This window comes from Mus caroli, unplaced genomic scaffold (genome assembly GCF_978045245.1).
Source record: "Mus caroli unplaced genomic scaffold, Mus_caroli_1 scaffold_6, whole genome shotgun sequence".
Taxonomy (NCBI): Eukaryota; Metazoa; Chordata; class Mammalia; order Rodentia; family Muridae; genus Mus; species Mus caroli.
Genome location: NW_028227261.1, coordinates 106,302,015 through 106,322,930, shown reverse-complemented (window position 1 = coordinate 106,322,930; position 20,916 = coordinate 106,302,015). Strand labels below are relative to the sequence as shown.

The following is a 20,916-nucleotide window of genomic DNA, read 5'->3' as shown; positions in this document are numbered from 1 at the left end:
GGAGAGAGTAGAGGCAGGTCATGAACACATAGAGAGAGGGGGAAGGGGATAGTGAAGGATGTGGGGAAGGGAAGAGCCCAAGAGGGAAAGAGGGAAGCAAGAGCGCAAGAGTTCTTACTCTCTTTGTACAGTCTGGGTGTGGGTCTCTGTATCTGTTCCCATCTGCTTGTAGGAGGAAGCTTCTCTGATGCTGACTGAGCAAGACTCTGACCTACACTCACAATGTCACTAGGAGTCATTGTGTTGCTGCTGTTTGTTTTTTTGTTTTGTTTTGTTTGTTTGTTTGTTTGTTTTGTTTAGAACAGTGTGTTTGGTTTTACCCTAGGTCCCTGGATTTGGTTTGCAAGTATTTTATTGAGTATTTGTGCATTTATATTCATAAGGGAAATTGATCAGTATTTCTTTCTTTGGGGGGACTTTACGTGGTTTGGGTGTCAGGGTAAAACTGTGGCATCAAAAAATGAATTAGGCAATGTTTTTTCTTTACTATTTTGTGGATTTATTTGAGGAATATTGAGATTAACTCTTCAAAAGTCTGGTAGAATTCTGCACTAAAACCATCTATCCCTGGGTTTTGGTTTTTGTTTGCATATTTTGCCCCCTTTGGTTTGTTGGGAGACTTTTAATGACTGCTTCTATTTTGCTGGGGTTATTGGTCTTTTAAAATTGCTTATCTGATCTTGATTTAACTTTGGTAAGTAGTATATATAAAAAATATCCTTTTTTAAAATATTTTTCCAACTTGGTGGAGCATCTCTGGACTTCCTTGTATCTGTTGTTATGTCCCCCTTTTCATTTTTAATTTTGTTCATTTGAATATACACTTTGTTTTTTAGTTGATTTGGATAAGAGTTTGTCAATCTTACTGATTTTCTCAAAGAACCTCTTCTCTTTCATTGATTCTTTGTTGTTTGGTTCATTGGTTTGTTGTTGTTGCTACCTTATTGATTTCAGAAGTGAATTTGACTGTTTCTTGCCATCTATTCCTTTTGAGGCTGATTTCTTCTTTTTGTTCTAGAGCTTTTAGGTGTGCTGTGAAGTTCCTAGTATGAGATCTCTGTAATTTTGTTCTTTTGCTTTTTTACATAGGCACTTCATTGAAGCCCATAAGTTTAGATATGTTGTGCATACATTTTTCATTCAATTCCAGATAATCTTTGATTTCATTTTTAATTTTTGTCTTGACCCATTTTTCATTCAGTAGTGAGTTGTTCAGTTACTATGAGTTTATAGGCCTTCTGTTTTTGTTTTTGTTGATATCCAGTTTTAATCCATGGTGGTAATTTAGCACACAGGGTATAATCTCCATTTTTTTTTTTGACTTGTTGAGACTTGGTTGTTTCTGAGCATATGGTCAGTTTTAGAGAATGTCCCAAAATTGCTGAGAAGATATATTCTTTCTTGTTTGAGCAAACTATTCTAAAAATATCTGTTAGATCTATTGGGTTTATTGCATCAGTTAGCTATAGCATTTCTCTGTCTAGTTTTTATCTGGATGACCTGTCTATTGGTGAGAGTCAGGTATTAAAGTCTCCACTATCAATGTGCAAAGGTCAATTTGTGATTTAAGTTGTAACATTGTTTCTTTTATGAATTCGTGTGCCCTTGAGTTTGGTGTACAGATATTAAGAATTGCAATATCTTTTTGATGGGTTTTTCCTTTAATCAGTATGTAGTGTTCTTCCCTATCTCTTCTGATAGGTTTTGGATTGAAATCTACTTAGTCAGATATTAAAATACTATACCAGCTTCTTGCTTCTTGGGTCTATTTGCTTGGAATATTTTTTTCTATCCTTTTAACCCAAAATAATGTCTGTCTTTGATGTTAAGGTGTGTTTCTTGGATGAAGCAGAAGGTTGGATTCTGGTTTTGTTTGCATTATTTTAATCTGTGTCCTTTTATTGGGGGAATGTGGGACTATTGATATCAACAGATATCAATAAGCAGTGTTTGTTGATTTCTGTTATTTTTGTTTTGGTGGTGATGTGTGTGTATGCCCCCACTCCCTTTGATTTGATGGTCTGGGATTACTTATTCTTTGTGTTTTATTGGGTTCATTAAACCTTTTTAGGTTGGCGTTTGCCTTCTAAAGCCTTCTGTGAGGCTGAATGGTACTTAGCTACTGCTTAAATATGGACTTCACATGGAGTGTCTTATTTTCTCCATCTATTGTGATTGAAAGTTTTGCTGGGTATAATAGTCTGGGATGGTATCTGTGGTCTCTTAGAGTCTGCAGAACACCTGCCAGGCCCTTCTGGCTTTTATAGTCTTCATTGAGAAGTCAGGTGGAATTCTAATAGATCTTTATATGTTACTTGACCTCTTTCCCGTGAAGCTTTTAATACTCTTTATTTTCTTCTGTATGTTTTGTGTTTTGATTATTATATGTATATGGGACTTTCTTTTGTAATCCAACCTATTTTGTATTCTATAAGCTTCTTGTGCCTTTATATGCATTTCCTTAAGTTAGGAAAAATTTCCTTTACGATTTTTTTGAAAACATTTCCTGGGCCTTTGACCTGGGTTTCCTCTCCTTCCTCTATTTCTATTATTCTTAGATTTAGATTTTTCATAATGTCCCAGATTTCCTGGATGTTTTGTGCCAGGTTTTTTTTTTTTCCTTAGATTCAACATTTTCTTTGACTGGGGTATCTATTTCTTCTTTTGTGTCTTCCATGCCTTAGATTCTCTCTTCCATTTCTCGTATTCTGTTAGTGAAGCTTGCTTCTGTGATTCCTATTCAAGTTCCTAAAATTTTTACTTCCAAATTTCCTTCAGTTTGTCTTTTCTTTATTGATTCTGTTTGCACTTTCAAGTCTTGAAATGCTTTATTAATTTCCTTTCACTGCTTTTGCTTTTACAGATTTGTTTAAGGGATTTATTCACTTTCCTCTTTTAGGACATTGAATCATATTCATGAAGGCTATTTTAAGGTCTTTTCTTATACCTCAGCAATGTTGGACCATTCAGAGCCTACTGTGGTAGGGCTGCTAGGCTTTAGTAGAGACATAGTGTCCTTGCTATTACTGATTGTGTTTTTATTCTGGCATTAGGGATCTGGGTTTGGAAGATTGTAATTTCTAGGTGCTGCTTTCTGGTCTTGTGTTTGTTGTGTGGGTTTTGTTCCTTGGTTTCTGTAGTCTTCTCTGGTTCTTGGGATTGAGATAGGTGCAGCTATCGGATGTTCCTAGGTATTGGATGCTGACACTTAAGAATAAGGGTGGTGGTGTTGAGAGGATCCGCAGGAAGGAGGAAAGCAAGCTGTTCCACCAGAATCTGTTTAGTCTCCTAGGAATGGGGGCAGAGTATGAGGAGGAGCCATAATAGGTAGTTTTCTACAGGGTTGGGAATGAAGCTGAGGGATTAAATATGAAGGAGAGGAGAGAGTAGAGATCTGAACGTTGCTCATCTACTTAGCTGGCTTACTGTCTTCTCTGTCAGGCTTGGCTGGCAGGTTCCAAGAGAAAGCCTGCTGGAGTTAGGAGCTGTGTCTAGGTTGAGTGAGTGAGGAGGAAGGTTAGAGAAGAAGATCTGTGTGACCCACTGGAGATGAGGGCAGAGAGGAAGCTACAGCAGGCAGTCTGCTGCAGAGATGGAGCTAGAGGAGGAAGCAGTGGAGATCAAGTTAGGCAACCTGCATCCATGAGAGGAGTAGCCTGCAGATTCTCATGGAATGCCTGCTGGAGTTGGGGACTAGGATAAAGTAATAATTGGGGAAAGGAAGTTTGGAGGAGAAGATCTGTGTGATCCACTGGAGATTCAGACAGAGAGAGAAGGGGGCTGTAGCAGGTGGTCTGCTGCAGAGCAGGGGATGAGACTGGGAGACTGGATTTGGAGGAGCTGAGGGAGAAGTAAAGACTGAAATTAGCCTTTTTCCTTCCCTCATGGCAGAATTGTTGATAGACAAGGGACACAGGAAGCTGAAGACAGAAAAGGCAAACAGGAGTTGATGATGTGGAGTCCTGGGTAGCAAGTTTATAGAGTTTTCCTTTCAGGCTTCTCAAGAAGTATTGAAGGATTTAATGGCATCAGTGACTTGAGAGTGGGTCTCAGCCAGATCATTTCACACTCAGAGGCATGCCGCTGATGTCCTAGCGCATTCTCCTCCCACATGACAAATGAGGTTTGTTAGGATAGAAAGCACACCCAGCTTACTTTCTGTGGCAATGTAATTGATTCTAAGAGGACTCAAGGTCATGCTTCCCAGCTTCTTTAAGACTTAGTGTGTGTGGTGGCTTGGGGAGCTTGCTCATTGGGTAGGAGTACTGGCTGTGAAAGCATGAGGACCCAAGTTTGAATTCCCAAAACCCATGTTAGAAAAGAAAACAAACTGGCACAGAGGTATGCCTGTAACCCCAGTGTTTGTGGGGTGGAGGAGGGGAAGTTAAGTGAGAGACCCTGTTTGAAGGCAGAGAGCAATTTTGGAAGAAACTTACTGTCCTGACCTGCAATTGCCCCTGCAGGGCTCATGTACCCACACACTCATATGCTTGCAAGATACATGCATGCATGCATGCATGCATACATACATACATACTACATACATACATACAAATAAGCAAAATGCTTAAATTTTTGTTTCTCTTTCTTAATAATAATGCAATCTTTATTTTCCCTAACCCCAGGTTCATAGTTTTTTTTATTCTGTATCTTTCTTCCTGGTGTAATTAGAATTCATCCTAACATACCAATATTCAACCTTTAGGGGAACTAGAATTCCCTAATTTATGAGGGAAATTAAATGAGAGTTCACATTAATGATTTTAAGTTTTCATTCTAACTCCACCTAGTCCCCACTCACAGTCCTTCCAAATCCACTCTTCTCATTATTGAAAGTAGCTTAATGAATAGCCTTTAAGATGCAGCTCACAGGAGCCCCTCCTAAGAGTTATTGCTATTGTTTCCCTAATCCCTGTCAGGGGACACATACCATTATATTATGGTAGTGAATAACATGTGCATGTGGCCAAATCCTGTGCCTATATGAAGGACAGTGTAGGAATTACTGTTCCATGTATTAAGCACATAACAAGAGGTCTGATATTCATATCTTGTTGATGTTCTGAAGCCAACATTAAAAAAAAAAAAAAAACAGTCATCCAATTAGTAGTCCAATGGACCAATGAACCCAACTGACAGCTCTCAAAAGAAATACAAATGGAGGGTTGAGCTCAGTGTTTAAGAGATCGAATTGCTTTTATAGAAGACCAGAGTTTGGTTCCCAGTGTCTACTGCTGATAGCTTTCAACTGCCTGTAGCTGCAGGAATCCAACACCTTCTGGCCTCTGTGAATTGTACTCACATACATACATCCACACACAAGACACACATGTATATGCTTATTTAAAAATGAAATCTTTAAATATATACCTATACAAGTGGCCAATAAATCCTTAAAAACTGTTCAGCATCTTTATCCATTAGAGAAATGCAAATTAAAACTGCTTTGAATTTCATCTCACCTCAATCAGGATGACGATCATAAAAAAGCAAAACAAGCCAACAATAATAAAATGCTAGTAGAAATATGAGGAAAAATTGCCTTTATTTATTGGTGGAAATGAATCCATTATAAAAATCTGTATAGCAATCTCTCAAAAACCTCAAAACAGGGGCTATAGAGATTGTTCAGCAATTAAAGGATGCTTGGTGCTTTTCTAGAGGACCACAGTTAGTCCTCAGGCCCCACAACTGCCTGTTAGCTGTAACTTGAGGGGATCCAGTGCCCTCTTAGACCGGACTTCACAGGCACATACACACATGTGGCATACATACACATACTCATAAATAAATAATAAAATAACTCTTTTTTAAAAACTGAAAATAGAAATACCATATGGCCCAGCTATACTTGGGGATGTATCCAAATGACTCTAGTTAACTTCCTCCAGAGATAATTTTATATTCATATCTGTTGCTGGTTATTCACAATAGCCAGAAAGTGGAATCAGCCTAGATGTCCTTCAACAGACGAATGGATAAAGGTAATATGGTCCATACACACATGGAACTAGATGCAACTATAAAGAAAAGTGAAATCTTGGCCCTTGTAGGAAAATGGATGTAACTTAAGATCATTAAATTAATCAAAACAGGCCAAACTCAGAAAGACAGATATTTCGTTTTCAGAGAGAGAAAGAGAGAGAGAGAGAGAGAATGTATGATATGAAACTAGAAAGGGGATTGTGAGAGGAGAAGAGATCTCAAGGGCAGTGGGAAGTGCAGAGGATGACAGAATACATGTAATAAGACAGCAAGCTGAGGCTGCATGGGAGAAGAAAGGAATCTAGCTGGAGATGGCATGGGAGGAAAGCTAGGGACCAGAGGAGGGGAAGGAATGAGAACAAAGTATAACAACATAACTATAAAATGTCATGATAATCTAACTATAAAACTAACTTTAAAAGGCCATGCCATTTGAAAGAATCATCCTAAATGAATGAGTGACAAGCACAAGCAGAATAGAATTGCCCTCATGAAAATAAACATCACATCTTTTGCACTGGTCTTTTTTAGCACTTTTGCATTTTTTTTTATTTTTGTTAGTTTCCTATAGATACCACCTGCTGAGGAGACTTATTTTATCTAAATAAAATACGCTATCAAGTCCAGAAAGACACCGGAAAAGCCTGGTGTTGGGGAAGAAGTCTTGGAGTAAAGAGTCTTTCCATAGTTTCCTTTCATAGAGAAGAAGAGCATATTTTTTTCCAGTAACATTTTTTTTCTTATACTGTTTGACTATGTGGCACTTGATAGCTCTGTCTATTCCTATGGAAACCAAGTTAGTAGATGGAGCCAAGGCTTGGAGGAGGCATTGGGGAGAAATATTAGCAGAGTTCAGCCATGGAGCAGCTAAAGATGTTGCTTTTCCTTCAGTCAGATCCTCTTTGAGAGCCAGAATCTGCTTCAATCCGGAGAGATGTTCTTGGCTGATGTATAGTCTGGCTGCTCTGCCAGATGGATGAGCATCTTAAACTTGGAAAATAGCAAATAAAGCTCAGAGTCTGCCTTTGAAACATCCTTCTTAGCCTTTGCTTGGAATTGTCAAGTAACTTTTTAAAATGTTTCCAAAGATTTGCTCAGGATGGCAGGCTAGTAATACACTTACCATCACAGGCAATTAAAAAGCTTTGCCATAAAGCACAGTATTCGAAGTTGACCATCAGAAGTTTAAGGGAGGAGGGACTGTCTGCCACTGGGAAAAATAATGCAGATTCAATTTTGTTTCTAGAGCTCAGTAAATTCTTATCTCTCAGTAATTTGATTTTGATAACTATTTGCTTTCCTGTCCTATAAAAATTCACTCTAAAGACGAAAAAAACAAAACAAAACAAAATGTAAGCAGACACTTAAATCATATAAGACAGGGAGATAGTCCCAAGACAGAAGCATTTATAGTCTCTGGTTTTTATGTGGGTAATAATCTCCTGTTCTAGGTTAAAAAACATATTGGCTTTCATTACACAGAACCATTTATGTATACACAGAAAGTATGTTTTTATTTCAAGTAGGATGAAATGGTTCAAAGCTCCAGTTTATGTGCTTTCATTTAAAAATAATAATTGAATACTGTAGATACTCAATAAATGGGTTTTCTGTTCCTTATCGTGTCATTTTAGAATCTATTTAGTCATAGCGTTAACTTCTTACCCGGTACTCTGTACTATAATAATACTGAATTGTAAGGTGGGTCTCAGATTTGACTTTGCCCATAGGCAAGCTAAGAAGTTGGTCTGTTAATATTGCATGGATGCTTAAAATAAACATTAGACTCTAGAGCATAGACAAAGGAGTTTATTTCTCAGAACACAGTAGAAAGCCTGAGCTTCTATATGTTTACAATGGTTTCCTTTGCTCCTAAGGAACCCAGGAGAGCTGGAGAACCAGATGGATGCTGTGCACACTGAGCTCCTATCACAGCTAAACAGCACTGAGCTTTGGGAGTTCTCCATTTTATTTTAACCAGTATGAAGGCATAATCTCATCCCACTAGCTGGTTTTTTCCAAACACGACCCTGGAAAGTTGCTTAAGTAAAGAGTGGTCAGCGCTGCTATATCTGACAGCATCCTAGACTAAGTCAATTATGAATAAGTACCGCAGGAGACAGTAGGTCACACTTCAAACATCTAGAATATAATATCCAAGACCAGTTTATCATTGGTCATAACCTACACAGGGGAACTTAATGTTGAACTTTGTTGTCACAGCTCCCAAAACCAATGAAGGAATTTGCCCTGGCCTACGTACTAACATGTGGAAGATACAGGTCAGTCTCACGGGCAGTTGCAGCGCTGGTTGTCACCTGTGACACGCTCTAAGGCTTCTCATGTTCATATGCTCTTGGGGGAGCATGTGGATAGATATGTTCATTAGATTAAAATAAATTGTGCCTGTCCCTGTACTTCTGTGCGTGTAAATGGATTCATGTTTGGATATTGTCAATGACATCAATCATATTGAAGAACAGGAACTACAAACATGAATAGAAATGTTTCTTTGTACACGGGTGGAAATGGCAAACTCTCCAGTGGGTCATCCTAGCCTCCACGTCTCTGTGATTCATATGCAAGCCATCTTCATTTTGTTAGAATCTAGATCCAAAAGGTAGACTACGAGTTCTGTTCTCCCGTTCCTGTATCTTACAAAGTCTGAGCTTCTTTGCCAAGTCCTGAAGTGGTTGATTTCCCTCTTCAGCCACAAAACTAGAGAGTCCTATCTTTTTCTAAAAATACTATATACATGTGTGCTTAACTGTCACAGTGCAGCCAACTCTTGCAAGTTATCCCTTGTCTTCCACACCTGTGCTGTGGCAAGCCAGAAGACATGTTGAAAAACTTGGGTTCCTGATCCCATCATGTGGGTTCCAGGGATTGAACTCAGGTCCTCAAGCTTGAAAGCAAGTGCTTTTAGCCCACTGAGCCATCTCAGCAACCCAGGGGTTTCATCTTAATAGCCGTTCCCTTCACTTTCTTTCTAATTACCCCTACACATGCCTTCTATCGAGAAAGATGTATGTATATGGAACAAATTTACAGAGACAATTTAGGCTACTGTTGGAGGATCAGTGTGCAAGGCACTCAATTCTGTGGTCATAGTTTTTTATTTATTTATTTTTATCTAGAATCATATCACTTGGACAAATTAATCCAGATTAATGAACCAAAATACATTTTGAATCTCTAATCCCTGTTTTGGCAAAGGTACCACCAAAGGATTTGTCAGTCAAAGCCAGCCTGAAATGGTTGTTGGGGAGAAAAAAAAAGCTTCTTAATTGGTAATGGACAGAATAGAACAAGTTTTTAAAATAGGTGTATATAATGCCAACAAATTGTTTTTAATCACATCCCCCACGAAAGGAACTCTCTAGGGAAGGGCACACTCAGTAGCCAAATTGACTTATTTGGATTATAGAACAGAAGCAACTAGGAGATAATTCTGGAGGTATTTTTTAATTGATTTTCAAGTATCACAGCTCTCAATAATCCCAGATAGCTGAGGATGGTGTGGAAAAGGAAGTGTCAATCAAATGCCCCCTAACTACTGGTCCATTGCTGGGTAGCCTTCCAGAAAATGGTACACCATGGGCAGACCATGGGTGGCCTCAAAATCCAAAAACATGAAACAGTTTAGAATCAATGACCTCTGGTGGTTGGAGTTGAACAAGTTACTGAAACAGCAATATTGTGGCCTGAAATGGTTCTACAGTGGCAAGGTGGAAGATGGGTCCAAGAACAGGTTTCAGAAGTCCTGCCAAGAATACGGAGATGCAGTGTTTCATTAACTTGGTCTTCTGTACCATAAGAGAAGCAGACCAACTTGAAAAGAAACAGGTACAACTCGCATGTACAGTGATATCTTCTACATCAAAAGCATGCATTTTACTTTGTGTCCAGTCTACAAGGATAGATTCCTCTCCATATCTAGTACAATGACAGATCCAAATAGAAAAAGACTAATGACTAAGGCAATCTAAACTTGTTCATCACGTTGATTCCTGTTGTTCTTATCAGAGTGTTCTTAACAGTGTGTCCTTATTTGACACACTATCTGATTGGCAGCCATGATATGTTCCCATGGTTTGCAGCACCAGAGGGGAGTGTATTTAATCTAACATCTATAGCTTCCTCGTGACAGATCTTATCACTAAAGTGTTGACAACAGGCTAAGAACTAGTGACAGTATGACCAGCCCTTACTGCCTAAAGTGAAAGTGATGATTTCATTTCAGCCTACTGGGATGAATAGCCTTTCTTTCTTTTTTTTTTTTAATTAGGTATTTTCTTCATTTACATATCAAATGCTATCCCAAAAGTCCCCCAACTCCCCCCCCCACTCCCCTACCCACCCACTCCCACTTCTTGGCCCTGGCGTTCCCCCGTACTGAGGCATATAAAGTTTGCAAGGCCAAGGGGCTTCTCTTCCCAATGATGGCTGACTAGGCCATCTTCTGCTACATATGCAGCTAGAGACACGAGCTCCAGGGGTACTGGTTAGTTCATATTGTTGTTCCACCTATAGGGTTGCAGACCCCTTCAGCTCCTTGGGTACTTTCTCTAGCTCCTGCATTGGGGGCCCTGTGTTCCATCCAATAGCTGACTGTGAGCATACATTTCTGTGTTTACCAGGCCCCGGCATAGCCTCACAAGAGACAGCTCAGCTATATCAGGGTCCTTTCAGCAAAATCTTGCTGGTGTATGCAATAGTGTCAGCGTTTGGAGGCTGATTATGGGATGGATCCCCGGGTATGACAGTCTCTAGATGGTCCATCCTTTCGTCACAGCTCCAAACTTTGTCTCTGTAACTCCTTCCATGGGTGTTTTGTTCCCATTTCTAAGAAGGGGCAAAGTGTCCACACTTTGGTCTTCGTTCTTCTTGAGTTTCATGTGTTTTGCAAGTTGTATCTTGTATCTTGGGTATTTTAAGAAAAACCAGAGACAGTGAAACTTGTAGAGGAGAAAGTGGGGGAAAGCCTCAAAGATATGGGCACAGGGGAAAAATTCCTGAATAGAACAGCAATGGCTTGTGCTGTAAGATCCAGAATACTGAATAGCCTTTCTAACCAGTTAGCTTTTCAGAGTTTTCCATGTGGTTAGGCAATTACTGCCTCTCTCTCTATGGATAATATCAGGCTTTTACTGAATCAAATCATCATTAAAATAGGTCAAAGCCTTTAAGGGAAATTGTGTGAACCAAAAGCACTATGAAGCCAACAGCTTTGCCTCAGACAGTGGCCATCAGTTATATTCAGTATTTGTCTTCATTGTCAGACAAGCTGGCTACCACAGGGTTTGCCTTCACAGCCCAGTAGGCTGGATGCTGTCAGGCAATGCCTTGCATTTACTGCCAAGCACCTGCTCACATGTGTCTCAACCAAATGACCATCCAGTGTCTCCATCTAAAACTTTGTACCTAGCAACAAGCTCTTTGCTCCTCTCACCACTTATTCCTGCTTTGGAGACTCTTCAGCTTAGCTGCCACAAGCACATCCCACTGTGTAGCATCATCCCAACGTCCTCCTCCGCCTGCTCCAAGAGGAAGATGGACAAGCACTAAGCCCTATTTGGGCAGCTGGCCTTACTCCTGCATTTCAGCCTTCAGATTTATAAATAGGTAGGCTAATGGATACCCCCTTACTCGCTTCTTGGACTTAATGTGAGGGAGATATCTCTTACCTGATCCTGAGGCGCTTGAAGGGCCCTTTCCTTGTTTTTCAAACAAACTATATCAGCATTTTAAACTCTTCTACTGCCTTTTCTGTTCTGGGATTTATTTTCACCCTTCTTACAAGGTAACATGTTCACTTTGGACACTTTCAGGAGACACAAGACTCCCATCAGAAATAAAAAGCATTTCTACTGATGCCATAGGAAGTAGTATGCACGCCTGCTTGTTTGTATCACTTTGCCTTGTTCCCACATACCATGGAGGTGATGCACATGACACAAGTGAGCACAGCACAGTGGAGTTTGAATGACATTTATGGAATGTTGTACATTGAGACTCTGCAACTTTTAGTAAGCAACAAGCAAGCCTTCTCTTTGTTCCAGCAGTGATATTACCTCATTTTTAAAGGCTGCTCACTGCAAGCTCAACTCTGAGAAGTGATTCCAGTAAACCAGAGTCGAAGCTTTACATCTAACCCCACACAACACCCCAGACAAGGGCATATACTATCTCCCAACATGATTGTGGTACTTCCTAAGCCCATTTGCATTGGCAACCATTATAGGAAAGTTTCACTGATTACTGAAAATTGTGACCTATATACTTCCTAAGGATAGTGTTTCTTTTTAAAATTTAATATGGCAAATGCCTTGAATATTTATAAATATGTAATTATATAGATATCATTATAACAAATGCTTCTATTATTTCCATTTCAACATAAAATAATATATTTTTATCTAATGTTGTTAGCATTTAGAATGAAATGTGACAGAATGCCTTCTCTACATTTATATTTGCTATTATAAATATAGTTATAATATTTCCAGGGTAAAATTATATGCAAACCTATAAATGGACCAAAATCTGATGAACATTTGTGTATGTCAGTGAACAACTGTTTTCTCCCCAAGTTAAGTGGTAAATAGGAGTTCTGGGATCATGCAAAAAGAACCAAATTCAGAGGTCAGTGAGAGGAGGTTTGTAGGTACCAAAGTATGTTCTGGGGCAAAACTTATGCCTCTTTGGTATTGCTAAGTGTGCCAAAGTCCAAGGTATTAAAGCTGCCTGGCTTCAGCTGAGAAGAAGGCAAATGACCTAAGTACTCAGTAGCCTGATAAAGGGACTATGGTAGCCTCATGGATGGACATATGAGTGAAGATCCCCAGTGTTGTGAGAAGTTCATGATAAAAACACTTACTGCAACCAGACAGAAGTCATAAGGAATATGATTCTAGCCACATCTTGCTCAAGAAAAGACTCTTTTCCCACTGAGTGATTAAAAAGCTTTTGTATTTTTATTGAAGCAAAGAGATACAGTTAGAGGTTCCAGGTATCCTCAGATTGCTCTACAGCTCTAGAGAATGCTGCTTGGAGAACTGACAAAAAACAAGGCCAACCTCAGGGCCAGAAAGCTGCCATTAGCTGAGTGACTGTCACTGTGGTATCCCTAATGACATAGGAGACACGGCTCCAAGAGAATGCTGTCAGGTGAGTTCTTAGACTTCACGAAGAGCTATGTGGAAACAAACCGAAGGGTAGATGGAGGGAAAAATAAAACTGTAACAAGGAGGCTTCCCTTAAAATCAACTTGAAACCTAGGAACTGTACATGGATTACATGGAATCTCAGCACTTGGGAAGCTGAGACAACAGGATAACCACACATGCAAAGCCAACCTGTTCTATATAGTGAGTTTCAAGCCAACCAGGACTAAACAGCAAAGACTCTGTCTCAATAGTGATAGCAGTAATCTACTTATAAAAAAATACCAAAATATATGAAGAAACTGAATGTTGAAGAAAAGTTAATACCATTTGGTTCACAACTGAAAAGGCGAACGATTCCTCAATACATTAATTGCCAATGGTTCAGTAGGGAGGACCAGGGCCAGGAGACCTTCCCTGATTCATGACTATTGGCAGGCCTCCTGCAGCCTACCACAGCTACTATGAGATTGTTCACAATAATTGTGTCATGCATGAAGATAGTGTTTCCCAGCCCTTCTTCCTGTCTTCTGGCTCTTATATTTTTCCTGCTGCCCCTTCTTCAATAGTCACTGGGCCTTAGATAGGTTCTATAAATGTCCTATTTAGGGCTAAGTACTCAAACATCATTTATTTTAAACATCTTTAACTTTCATGAGTCTCTGCATTTATCACAGTTCACGGCAAAGAAAACCTTCTGTGGTTAAGGTTGAGAGTATTGTTTGCCTGTAGGTACATACATTAATATTTAGCCTTTGGTTTGGTACCATGATATTTCCAAACCAGTGGTTACACAGACGATCCAGTGGTTAAAATCATTATGTCACAAAACAAAATGGCATGAATATGGGAAGGAGACCAGAGGGAAGGAGTAAGGATTGACAGAGAGATAAGAGGAGAGATGATAGAGAGTAAACAGAATGTATTAAATATGTATGTGAAATTGTCAAAGAGCAAACTGAATCAATAAGAGGGGATAAATAAAAAATAAAATGCAAGGGAAGATAATACCATTGTGAATATTAGCTCATTCGTAGCGAAAGATCCCAAAGGAAAGCAAAAAGGTGAGTTTCCATAGTCTGTACAAATATTCCAGGATGAAGTACAAATAGCCAAGTTTCCAAATTAGCAAAGAACTCGAAAGGCTATCAACAAAAGAAGAAACAAATAGCCAACAAAATAGTCCATCTCAGCTAGGGAAGTGCAGATTAAATTTATGATAAAAATAGCACTGCATACCAATTAGATTGGCCAAAGTCAACACATTGACAAAACCAAGTGGGACAAAATTGTAGAGAAACAAGAATTTTCATGTTTCTGTTGGGAATGCAAATTGAAACTGCTTTTGAGAGAGCCCAGAAATTCTTGTACAATTACCAGAAAATATGTACAAAACAATTCATTATAGCACCGATTGTGAAAAGTGAGAAATGTACTAAGTATTTCTCTAGAGGGAATAAATACACATCCTGATAACAGAAGGCTTCTCTGGTGAAGAGATAATGAACCAGAGTGTGGTGGTTTGAGTTAAAATGGCCCCATAGACCCATGGGGAGTGGTGTAATTAGGAGGTGTGACCTTGTTAGAGGCCTGGCCTTGCTGGAGGAAGTGTGTCACTAGGGGAGGGATTTGGAGTTTCAGATGCTCAAGCCAGACCCACTGTCACTCTCTTTCTGCTGCCCATCAATTCAGATGGAGAATTCTCTACTTTTCAAGCACCATGTCTGTCTGCATGCCAGCATGCTTCCTGTCATGGTGATAATGGACTAAACCTCTGAACTGTGAGACAGCCCCATTTAAATGTTTCCTTATAATAGCTGGTTATGGTGTTTCTTCACTGCAACAGAAACCCTAACCAAGACATAGAGCAACCTGGAGAAACCTTTAAATACTTTGACTAAGAAATGGCCAATGACTCAAATAGAACCATTTTTATAAAGATAGCACCTTCTAGTTTATGAATATCTGTATTCGTAGAAGATAAAATACAAAAACATCAATTAAATCGAGAAACTCCCAAGTCAGTGTGGGAGCTTCTAAAGAGAAAAAAAGGAGTTTAACATACAAAAAGAACATTACCTGTAATTGTTATGTTTGATTCTGTGTGTGCATGGGGTGTGTGTGTGTGTGTGTATACACACACACACATTTGTGTTTATGCCCAGCTAGTACACAGGTCTATGTGCCCAAGTGTACACACACATGAAGAGGCCAGAAGTCAATCAGGTGTCTTCCTCAATCACATTTCCACCTAAGTTTTTGAAACAAAGTCTCTCACTAAGTCAGGAGGAGCTCACTGATTTATTTATCTAGATGACCAGCCAATAATCCCTGGGAATACACCTGCCTCCACCTCCCAAGTCCTGAGATTACTACAGAAGCACACCTCTAGTCGGCTTCTTCTTCTTTTTTTTTTTTTTTTTTTGTAGGTACAACTGAATCATCTTCCCAGTCTCTGTTATGTTTTATTATTTTAAAGTAAAAATTTTAATGCAAATATCAAAGTAATTTACTCAAAATCTTCATAGCATTATTACTCAGATTAAATCACTGTATCAATGTTTCTAAAACAGCAGAAGTTTTCAAACACTCATACTTAAGCACTCAAAAATACATGTATACATGTACACAAATGCATACCCACACATATACCACATACACATTTAAAATATTTTTAAAATAAATTGATTTTTCCCTTCTCTGATGGGAATTAAACACTGTCCTTGTGTGTTCACACTACCACTGAGCTACATGCCCAGCCCTTTCATTTTAGTTCTGAAAATTCTGTCCCTTCTGCTTATTTGTAATGATTGAGTCAGCATATAATTGTATGAAAGTAACTTTTATTCATCTGTTGTAATTGTCATCTCTGAAGCTTACTGCCTCAAACTAGGCCTAGTCCTGGAAGCTTCTAGCCTCCGTACAATCTAACCTGGGCATAGAATATTTCCAGCCTCTGAGACTTAGAGCTGAATAAGCTCACCCTTTCTAGCTCTTTCTGAGCTCCGGCTGGCTGGTTCAAGTCCCTTGCTCTGGCTCAAACTCCTCTCCAAGCTGACTGATTGGATCTGGCTTCTCTCTCAGCCTCTGACTTCATTGACCTCAAACTAACTCTGGCAAGTTGGCTCCTTCTCATCTCTGGCTCATTCTATCTTCACCTGCGTCTAGCTTGTTCTCTCTATAACTGTCCCTGTAAAACTGCCTCCTTCTCCCTCTCTGTGCTGCTCTACTTGCCCTCTCAGCTTTACTGCACTGCTCTCCACAAACTCTACTGTATCCTGCACTGCACTCTCTTCCTCCTGTGCTGTCTGTCTCTCCCTTAAGTGGCTTCCCTTTCCTCTCTCTTCTTGTGAGAGTTAGGCAGATCCTATTCTGTCACATTTTTCTGATTCATCACTTTTTTCTGCCAGTCAATTAGACATCACTTTCAAACATGGGTGCTTCCTTCTACAAGCTAACTTTACCTTCATTGTTTAAGATTAAATGTGTGCTAAGGGTGAGCCACACCACAAGAAACATGTTTTAACAATAAACAACACAATCTTGGAATATCCTGCAACATAATCAGCATTTCCCAAATGCTTGCTCATGAGACTCAGGAGGGTGATGTTGGTGAATTATATTGTGAATTATATTGTGTCTGGCCCCAGCTGTCATACATAATACCTCATAGGTCTCTGTCTTCCCGTCCTGAAGAAGTTCATCTGTTCCTATGGCTGACTCCTCCTCAGAGTACCAGTCAAATTCCTGTTGGCCTTGTGTTATAAACTGTGGGCAGAGCATAGACATGGTCTTCAGTGTAAGAAAATCAGAGAAGCCATTATCTCTATCATTCTAACTATCTGTATTCTTGGATCTCTTCCTAACCACTGGCTGTACTATAGATGATGACGGTCAAGCCTTTCTACCTGCCACCCTCATCACCAGCTCTTCTTCTATCCACCTACCATCTACACTGTCTTGTTGGCCAAGCTGGTCTTGGTGAGATCCAGGTCTGATGAGAAACCCAATCTCCAGAAAACTATTCATAATCCTAGGAAACATTTGCTAGGCACCCACTCGGTGTGTTATTCAATTATTTTTCAAATATTATCTGCCTCATTTTACATGTGTAACTATTCTAGGCATTGTTGTTGCCTCTGTTTTACACGTGAGATGCAGAAGGGTACTTTAGTATGTAGATATTTTCCACCATACTTTAGTGTAGCACAAAGATGAAATGTATGTCAAAAGCTTTGTTCTAACTGCCTGCTTCATAACATGGCTTAGCCAATGTTTGCTGAATGAACAGAGGAGCAGCTATTACTGGTCCATACCACATGAGTAGGGAAGCTTGAGACCCAAGAATAACAGGAAGCATGGTTGTGCCAGGAACATTGTCTGTGCCCACTGGTCACCACTGTCAACTGTGTGACTTTCCTTCTCCTTTCTGTTTTCTGATTCCACAACCAAAATGACTGTCTGATTGAATATCTCTAAAAGGTCATAATGAATAATTCTGTAATATTTGAAATGCTATGCTCAGAAAGGTCAAACCTTATTTTTTTATTTTGGTATGAAGTGTCATACAGGTTTTTTTTTTTTTTTTTTTTTTTTTTTCCCTAACAGAGCACTTTTTTTTTTCCGTGTAAGGAAAGAGGTCAGGAAATTTAGAGCAGGGAGCCCTCTTGAGGAAATTTATAACGCGGCACTCTCTCAAGGACTCTTAGAGCAGGGTGCCCTCTTGAGGAAACTTTCGTGTCTTTCTTCTCAGAGCTTACAGTAAAACTGAAGCCAGACAAAGCTTGTGTGCTGTTAAAATAGCTAAAATCAATGAAACTTTTAAAAGCAAGAAGAGCCAAATGTCAGTTATTTGAGAATTACGACTCTTCACTGATCTGATCTCACATGACAACTGTGAATCAGAATATTTAAGTGCAAACAAGAATACAGGAGCTCTTTCATTTCTTCATGCTCAGTCTATCATATAATCTATTTGCATTTACTAAGCACGTAGTCTGTATTAGAAATTATACTGGGTACAGTAGCCAATGAAACATGGCTGTGCTTCCTGAAACGTACAGTCTGTAGGGAAACAGCAGTGAGAAGAATCACATAGTGTATGTTCCAGTATTTGAATGTACCCTGTTTTGACAACCAATAAATACCCTACATATTGATGGTAGAGGACAGTAACTTAAAAAAATACACACAAGCCATAAAATGTACAAACTTAACCCTCAAATGTGGCTGCTGGTTATTTAGTTTTTATGATAAATTAAAAGAGAAAAGCTGAGTACAAAATGACGTATATTGAAGCATTTTCTATGATAAATATTGTGATTGAAAGCTTTTTTGTCTACATATCCAGTAATAATAGACTAACATTTTAAACACCTAGCAATAATAGTCTGGATATATAAAGCATGTTACTTAACCCAATAAATATTGGCCAGCCACTCTGTAAGTTATATATGTGTTCAAAAGTGATCAAGAGAAACAGGAAAACAAAAAGCAATCACTGTCTTAGTAGAGGTATGTTCATTTTTTCCTTTATTAACTTTTCTGCATGGTATACTCTATGAAGGTAGTTTAAATCCTGAAAACATATAAAATGTATTTACTCAGTGGCCACAGGGTAGTAAATTCTCCTCATCCTCTCGTTTTCCTCTTTTCATCTAGGGAAATTATCGCTTTATGAAACTCTTACTTACTCGAAGAGCAAACTGGATGCAGAAGGATCTAGAAGAGATGACACCTTTGCACCTGAGCACCCGGCACAGGAGCCCCAAGTGTCTAGCTCTTCTGCTGAAGTTTATGGCCCCTGGGGAGGTGGATACACAGGACAAAAACAAGGTGATGGGCAGTAAGGGTCAAAGACAGATGAAAAAAGAAAGGGACGCTTCATTTTGTCAAGCCTCGGGCATTGACAGCATCCCTGTGGGAGGGCAGTTCCATCTATCTGGACACCCCAGAGAGTATTTCCTAAAAGTCTGCCATTGCCCTGCTAGCAGTCATGTGGTCGGTAGTATCATCTCCTTTGGTTGGTGGGGAATCTGACCAGCAAGAGGATTAAAGCTTGCCCGAGATCCAAGTGGCAAAACAATAATCCAAACCCTGTCCTGCTTAACTGTAGCGGTCAACATTTGTCATTTGTGAGAGACTCAACAGTCCCTGTGGGCACCTGGACTCATGATGACTATCTGCCTGTGCAATATGCTAAGTGTGTGGGCACCTGACTTCACGGTGGCTGTCTGCCCATGCAACGTACTAAGCATCCCCTGGACTCACAGTACCATCGCCTGCACAGTGCACTAAGCATGTGAGCAGCTGGACCTACAGTGGCCGTCTGTCTGTGCAGTGCACTAAGCAATGACTTTAATGGTTGGGCTGTCAGCAGTAGTCTCCTTGGATTCCAATCCAAAAGCCACTGCTTACTCAGTCTGTGTTCTTGGGGGAATTACTCAATTCATTTATGTCATAATTTTGAATACATGAAAAGGATAACTGAAGGTAAGATGAGGTAATGCAAGATCCTTAACACAGTGTCTCAATCAGGATACACTCCCATAAATGTTAGCCATGGAACAACTATTAATTGCACTTCAGTTCTGACATCTGCCCTCTCACTTCTTGCTAGAAATTTTTTTTAACTTTCCTTGCTCTTAAATTTTAACAGATTGCTTGCACAGCTCATAGTTTTGTTGATCTTTCTTTATAGAAAGAAAATTGTGGTCACTTGTTGGAAACAAGCAGTAATCCTTTTCTTTCCACTGTAGATGAGCCATAGTCTTGTTAGTACCAATAATCCCATGTAGTTAAAATCCATATGATAATTATATTTACTGCTTATGGTTTTTCAAAGATTTCCTAAATGTGTGTGTGTGTGCATGCATGTGCTGTGTTTGTGTATGCACTAGTGCATCCTCACACACACATAGTACCTTCATGAGTTTCTGTGCACCATGTGAATGCAGGTACATGTGGAGGCCAGAGAGTGTCAGATGCTCTAGAAATGGATTACAGGTCATTGTGACCCACCTGATGTGGGTGCTGGGAGCTGGCCTGCTCTTGTGCAATGGGAGCAGGTACTCCTCACTGCTGAGCCATCTCTCCAACCCTTCTCTGTTGTATGGTCGATTGGTTAGTTGGTTTGGTTTTACTTCACACTGTGCTTGTATTTTTCAAATACAAGAACATTTCTTGCATTTGTTTTTCTTTAGTTTGCAGTCAGAAAGTCAACTTTTGCTTTGCAACCATGCATTGATATTTTCCTATTCAGAGCATCTGAGTGCTGGCGTTTCTCTAAATGATCAGTTTTACTTTATGCATATTGTACCACGGCAAAAATAAGTAGAAAAAATGTAAAAATATATATATATAAGTACAAGAAGCTGGAGAGATGGCTCAGTGGTTAAGAGCACCGACTGCTCTTCCGAAGGTCCTGAGTTCAAATCCCAGCAACCACATGGTGGCTCACAACCATCCGTAATGAGATCTGACGCCCTCTTCTGGTGCATCTGAAGACAACTACAGTGTATTTAGATATAATAATAAATAAATCTTTAAAATATACATATATATATATATATATATATGTACAAACAGCTAAGCTCCTATTATATGTGAGTAAATAGACCCTGAATAACCATAACCTAGTGAAAGGGAGGAAGTTAAGAGTCTGTCTATGTTTATTAAGAAGGTGGTTGTAATCAATTAATGATTGCTATTAAGTAGTGATTTTTTCTGTTATCTTCAGTCATTAATAAGAATAGCAATGGGTTAG

General features: G+C 39.4%; 1 protein-coding gene across 4 annotated transcripts in view; it reads left to right on the top strand.

The window, feature by feature from the left end:
* Positions 1-20,916, top strand: part of Invs (inversin) — a 149,108-nt gene that overhangs the window by 83,524 nt on the left and 44,668 nt on the right. For all 4 annotated transcript variants that reach the window (XM_029476079.2, XM_085839302.1, XM_085839300.1 and 1 more), the window contains one exon: positions 18,813-18,986. In XM_029476079.2, coding sequence (XP_029331939.1) covers positions 18,813-18,986 — 174 coding nt within the window. The remainder of the gene's footprint in view (positions 1-18,812; positions 18,987-20,916) is intronic.